The sequence below is a fragment of the Staurois parvus genome, unplaced genomic scaffold (genome assembly GCF_062004578.1).
Source record: "Staurois parvus isolate SC_StPar_1 unplaced genomic scaffold, SC_StPar_1.0 ptg000450l, whole genome shotgun sequence".
NCBI classification, from domain to species: domain Eukaryota; kingdom Metazoa; phylum Chordata; class Amphibia; order Anura; family Ranidae; genus Staurois; species Staurois parvus.
In genome coordinates this window covers 3,939,717-3,946,921 of record NW_028318246.1, presented here as the reverse complement: position 1 = coordinate 3,946,921, position 7,205 = coordinate 3,939,717, and the positions used below count along the sequence as shown (strand labels likewise).

At 37.5% G+C, this 7,205-nt stretch overlaps 1 protein-coding gene across 2 annotated transcripts in view; it reads right to left on the bottom strand.

Annotated features, from left to right (window-relative positions):
* Positions 1-3,932: 3,932 nt before the first annotated feature.
* Positions 3,933-7,205, bottom strand: part of CAMSAP2 (calmodulin regulated spectrin associated protein family member 2) — a 169,832-nt gene continuing 166,559 nt past the window's right edge. For both annotated transcript variants that reach the window (XM_089688690.1, XM_089688691.1), the window contains one exon: positions 3,933-6,390. In XM_089688690.1, the coding sequence (XP_089544816.1) occupies positions 6,085-6,390 (306 nt within the window). In that variant the 3' untranslated portion in view covers positions 3,933-6,084. The remainder of the gene's footprint in view (positions 6,391-7,205) is intronic.

Here is a 7,205-nt window from a genome sequence, read left to right as displayed (position 1 = left end):
ACTAGATCACCACAAAACTTGGAATGAAGACAACATGCGAGAATAAACTCCACAAATGAAACCTGCTAGATGCACTCAAGACGCTCCATACAAATTCTAAGGAAACTGGCTAATTCCAGATATGCCTCTGTGATGGAAGCTAATAGTAGGCTTTTAGATTGCTCTTGAAGCGTTAGTTTAGTGTCATTAAATAGATTTATTTATTGGTTGCGTGAAGGTGGTGAACTGAGTGTGATATATCTGTGTCAAATATCTCCATGTCCTATTCCACGCCAAACATTTCTCGATACCATTAGCCTTCACACCCTCTAATACAGATTAATGAACATTTTGGCCAATACTGCAAAGCAGGAGTAAGACGGGATACTTTGCTACATCTATGCATGTCAAAGTAACATTATTAAAAAAATCAGGACAATATACAAGCAGCAACTCCTGGCATTTCCTGGGTGAAAGTCACCGGAAAATGGTCAAATAAAATGACAAGTACACAACGATTATTCATTCTTCATCATCCTTGGCAACAGTACAAGAAGCCCACAATTAGTATCTGCACAATTCCCCAATATAGATATTTTGTACATAATATACATGCTCATTCAATAAGACAGTATACAAAGGCAATGACAATGTTTGGTGTCATGTAACCCATAGCAATCAAAATACCTACATTCAATAAGAGACAGATGAATTTTGATTGGATGCCATAAATTACTGCATGATGTACATCACTGCATTTTGCACTACCTTGCTGAAAAAAAAAGTAGAATAGTGTCTATACAATGGAAATTTTAATATAATTTACAGGCACTATAATACAGACTCATGACATTCTTGCAGCCATTCCAAGTTCTGTCTAGCTTTGGATTTACTATAAGTCAGCATTATTAACTGACAGCCTGGTTAAAATATACATAGACAATGACAGGGTCTAACAACCCATTCTAAGCTTTACATCATGAACACCTCAGCATTTGTTTCTTGTTTTGTGAATACAATATATCCGAAAGTCTGACAAAAATCACGTATTGCTGCTGGAAGCTCCAATGGTAATAAAATAAAAGCAAAGTACATCTACAGTATAGTAAAACTATTGTAAACAGGCAGTGAATATAATGAAAGATGTAAAAAAAAAAAAGAAAGAAATGGTCTTAATGTTTTAATAGTTTGAAAAATCACTCCTATGCCAATGTTCTTAAGGTTTTAATACTTTGAAAAATCACTCCTGCTTTAAAACTGGGGAACTGCAGTATAATATAGATTCTAATACATTTTTTGTAAAGGAATGAATCTATTTCTTTAAAAAAAATGACTCGGGATACTGAAATGATCAACTCTAAAGGACAGCTTCTTCCTTAGGCTGCATTCAAACTCACATTCGTTTTCTAGCTTAAAGTGCAAAGCTTCAAAAACGCTCAAACTTAAAAAATCGATTGTTCTCTAGGGTGCCTGTTCAGGAGATCAGATGTGAACAAGCACCCTAGAGAACAACTGATTTAAGTTTGAGCTTTTTTGGAGCTTCAAGCTACAAATCGCTCAAGTGTGAATGCAGTCTTACTCCTAGGGACAGAGATTTTAGATTAGCACTAGGACTAAACACAAGCAGGTGAAGTAGGGGAAAAACATTTTGCTATTTTCTCACATACATATGTCAGATTTGATATGTTGCTGTGCATAAATGCTAGTTTTCTGCCACAATCTGACTGATACAAAAGCAAGAATGATGGCCAGAGTGATCTTTGATTTAATGTTTGCGGAGATCCATCAGGCGTCTAAAGTCTATGGTCATCCTTCCATCTCACAGTAGGTATAATTCTACTGTAACAATGCACAGTTAGGTCAACTGCTGAAACCCAATATACCGCTGTTAAAGGTAAAATAAATTCCCAGCCTAAAGCTGGCTATACATTATACCAGCCTTTTTTAACAGGGGTGCCTTGGCAAAATTCCTAAAAATTGCCCAAAAATTGTACACAAGCCAGCAGGTGGATCAAGCCTGCCTTTTAGTTACACAAACCCATGGGTTTTCATTATGCACCATTACAACCAATGTTTCGAACAACCAATGACATCATCAGTTGATAAACAGTATGTTGATCGTCTGCACAGCATCCTTGTTTGCCCTCCCCCTGCCCCTTTCCGTCAGTGCTGGAGTCACATTAACTGAGTGATGGGGAAAAAGTGGGGAGAAGAGAAATACTGAAATGCTAGTCAATACCAGTCTACAAAAGTGTATTTGATTTGGAAGAATAAATCACCTCTAATGTTGGGTGTACTACGTGTGTGGATGTTGATACATTGTGTAAAACTATTAGAATAGTTTTTTACATTTTAGAATGGGGTGCCTCGAGGCTGTCCATAATTTTAAAGGGAGCCTTGACTGAAAAAATGTTGAGAAACACTGCATTATACAATCAGATTGCAGGATCTTCTTTGGATTTATGTATTACTAGGACAAACCTAAACTGTCCATTACATTAGTATCAAATCAAGCAGGCTCCTGTACTACAGAGTTGATGTCAGATCTAGAGGAAGTGATAAAATCAAATTGTATAGTGTGGTCAATGGTAGGATACTCCAAAGACAACCCAACCTTATTACAATCTGGGAAGACATTATAGGCATGAAAAAAAGCATTCAATGCATTTTATTTTAAACAATGCACATGGTGAGAATGTATGTGGTCAAGTCCAAAAGGTTCAAATATTTGCCCTTATTTCTAGTAGTGCTTTGGAATTTACATTCATTAGTAAAATGTTGATATCATTAAAAGTCATCTACTTTCATTTATGTTTAGGATATGGTGAGTTGATTCACCCTTTGTTTTTTTAGATCACTTGAAGGCAAGATCTTGCTGCAGTAATGTGTGTTTCTGCTTCTCCAACAAGACCTTGCTAGTGGTGATTACAGTTGTCTTACCCTTTATTGGGCACTAGGGAAAACCTAACTGAAAAGCTTGATCCATCACCTTACTGTCCAATGGCTGCAGTGGTTAGGCAACACTTATAGTATGGAGGAAGGATCTTGACACAGCAACCCCTCTGTTATACAAAATCACACAGTAATTCAATTGCTGAAACACTGAAATCTCAGTTTTGGGAGGAGGATCTTGTGGATTCCCTCAGTATGAAATTCCATCCTCTTCCTCTGTATTACATATAAAGGTTTTGAGCTAAAACATTTATGGGGCAACCTATAAGAATGATAAAATGGCAGCCGATGTAGCTTAATTCCCTTTAGAAAACATCATTGCTGTGGGGTTGCTGTGTCAAGATCCTTTCTCCATACTATAAGTGTTGCCTAATCACTGCAGCCATTGGACAATAAGGTGATGGATCAAGCTTTTCAGTTAGGTTTTCCCTAGTGCCCAATAAAGGGTAAGACAACTGTGATCACCACTAGCAAGGTCTTGTTGAAGAAGCAGAAACACACATTACTGTAGCAAGATCTTGCCTTCAAGTGCACCTACGGAATGCCTGCCAAGTCAAGCAGGAGTTTTGACCGAAAAGGGATATAAATAATTTAGCAGTTATGTTGAGAATGCTTACGATTTTTTAAAATACCATAAGGAAAGACATTTTAGTTGAAATATTAGGACACAAAATAGCTCAGAACACCAATACTAAGTGGACTAAACAGTGGCACCAGGATCACATCCTCTTTGTAATTTTCAGCCCTGGTTAAGTGGCAATTTCTGATATAAAGTGCATGCCCCTTTCTTATATACAAGGCAAAATTTACTACTGCAAAACATATGAACTACACATTGATGCCTCTAGAATGCATAGCATCTCATTCAAAAAGTGGCAGCCTTTATGAATTTAGTAACACAAAATTGGTAAATAAGCTGTATTTAAAATGAAATAAATGGCATTCATGTGTGCTATCCCCTTTGCTATACCTTTGTAATAATTTAAAAAAGGCAATTAATATTTTAATGTTTCCAACATGCAGTTTATTTATGAATATTAACACTAGAAACACATCCTTAAGTGCAGACCCCTTTCTCGTTCCCCTCTAAGGTGCATGGTCGCTTGTCTAGGTTATTTATACAACAGCAACTAGGTTCACAAGTGCCATCATTCATATCACTGTGGTGCACAACACCAAAACCAGAAACCTCTGGGAGGTCATTCCTGCTCAAAATACTGATATATTGTATGAATGTGAAGCCCATAAGAGCTGCCTAGCAACAATAAATGCCAAATGGGGCTAAAATACAGTTTTGCTATCTAGAACATGTGGTCAGCAAAAGGAGTTTATATCAGTAACACATACAAAATAATGTGGGGTGTGGTTATCAAGGTTTCTCTGAGATTTATGTCCAACAATGAGGGTAACACTACAGTATGAGTCTCAAAAATGGAAGAATGCTTCTGTAATACTAGCTGAAAATAACAGCCAAGTGTCTGGCAGGAGAATGGAAGCCAATTTCAATGTAATGTATAGTGTTATGCGCTAAATCCACTCCCTAAATTCAAGCACAAGAGGAAACGCTGATGACCATATCATTTTTCTGCTATGCAGACAGCTTTTAATAGCCAAACATGATTTGTGTGTAAAAATGATAACGATACCCTACAATACTTCTTGTAACAGCAGTCATACCTAATTTTAAAAACCTGAATAAAAATAACCACAATCATACTTTTTTTCCATCCCTGAAAGTGCATACACTGAACAAGACAAGATGGCGGCTTCCTGTCTTGCAGCATTAGTGTTATTATTTGCCGTCTAATACTCTATCACTTATAACACTGTTTACTCTTTCTTTTCAATGGCATTCAAATGTAATGGCCGGTACCTCCCAATAGGTTAAACATCTGTACAGGGTTTGGACAAAACTATGGAAACAGCAGGTAAAAGAACAAAGTTGTTACCTAATATGAAGAATATAAGTTGAATGCACTTTGGCTTCCAATATGGCCTAATTCTCCACTTTCACACAGGCAAATCATGAAGTGTTTCCATATTTTTGTCCAACCCCTGTATATTTGTGTAAGTACAGATTTTACTGTTATAGTGTGTGACATATCTGACTCCCAAAAGTAGCCATCGTGTGTCACTAATTCAAACAGTGCCCACATCAGTGACTCCATTATAGAGGGAAGCCTTACCTTTCAAACATACAGATAAAGTGAATTGCAATAAAGTACTATGAAATGCTAAACTCCACTAAAATCTTACAAATTATGTGAAGATATTAAAGAGACAGCAGCGAAAGGTTAAGACTAGTTTTGTCTGTGTGAAGGCTCTGGTTCTACACCTAATATAAAATTTTAAACTAAACAAAAAAACAAAATGTAGTAAAATGACACAAGTAGTAGAAAAACACATGTACAGTCACTTTCAGTCATGTCATTTGAATAAAAATGCAGAGCATAAATGATTATATTATGGACAATGCATTCTGGGAATGTCAGCCAGGAGAGAGTACTTAACTATTCAGTTCCTTGGAACGTTTTTAGCCTAAAAACAAGTATAACATTGGTGATGCTTTTAACCAAACACATGCTTACTGGCTTTACAATTTTGAGGTAAGCTGGTCCATTTCTCGAGCCGCTCACTGCCGTAGAGCTCTGCAACCCTTACTCAGGAGTAGACTGTGACCCATTATGGCAGTTAGTTTTTTAAACTGGTTACACACTTCCCCAATCAGCAAAACAGAAATCCAATCCAATTGACTCACTGAACTCAACATCATCTTGCATACACGCAAACACATAATTAAAAAAAGAAAATAAAAAACATATAAGGCTGGAGATGTCAAGTCATTCCACTCATCGACGATGGACAAATGTCAGTGCTTCATTGTCAAAAGTTAAAATCGCACGTGCGCTTTGAATTCAAATAAACATATAGCTTACCCTCCCATATACGTGAATGAAAAAGTTCTGTGATAAATAACCTCCCTCCCGCATCCCTTTTCTTTCCCTACCCTTGCCCTCCCCTTGTCAATACTGTCTTACATTCCAGTTGTGTGTAGACAGCCATAGGAATAGTCTGTGTTCATCCAAGAGTCTCATTGGCAATAAGTAATGACTCATGAAAATGTCAGGTGGGTCTTTTCTTTGCCTGTCATTGCTATGCCTTGGGCGAGAGGAGTTTTTTGGGGGTGACAGGTCTCTTAGCCTGCCATAGATGGCTGTGGATGGTCACAGCATCAACACTAGCAGACATTGTTTTGGCTGGAATGTGGCTGAACTGCTTGCGATCAGAATTGTACTTGTAGAGGCCATCGATCATTTTCCGGGATATGGAGCGTGGCCCAATTCCCACCAGTTTATTAATCTCTTCTGTTTCTGGATAGTAGGTGTACACTGATCGGAACTGGCATCCTGAGTCACGGAAGAGGATCAGGAAATTATGGGCGTTTGATTTCTCCATTTCCTGTAATAGTAAGACAAAAGGGTGAAGTTAGGCTAAAATACCCAAACATAACTGCTGACAATAAAAGAGTCTACCCAAGGATGAACATTGTAGGCTCATCTATACATAACTGCGAGCAAAAGGTGATCAGCATATGAACATGGGGCACACGGGATATTGATGACTCACTGGTGCAAAATGCGTTGTCCACACGTGAACACAGTTCTTTGACACTGGCATGCATTAATATTAAGAGATACAAACAAGCTGTGACCGACCTGCTGGGTGGAGTCCTTCCTCCCACTTTCCTCTATACATTTTTCTAATCCAGCCTATAGATTAAAGTCTATTCATCATTCCATGGATTCCAGTTAACCCCCCTTTTATTTTTCTTTCAACACTCCACCTGGGTTTGCTTCCTCCCAATCCCACTCTCTGGTTAAACTCTGCAATTCTTTCAAAGTTTGTGTATTCCAAAAATGCAATACTCCTCTCGCAGATTTGTGTCTATAAGACTGATATAGCATTGCACTTGGTATTTTATATTACTATAACATCTTTGTTCAGAAATGTGATGTTTTTGCATTGTACGCTTTTTTTAAAATATAAATAGTCCATTTAAAAAAATGCAAATAAAGAAAAAAAAACCTTGGATTTGTTTTTAATTTGCAGCATGCTGACCACCTATTTCTTGCAATTATCACTGGATGTGTATGAGAGCTCACTGATTTAGCTTTTGCTGTTGTAGCGAGCAGATGGAAGGCGAGTTTTCTTTTCAAGGCTCATTCACACCCATGGAAACAAACCATGTTGTGTTATTTGAACATCTATATCTT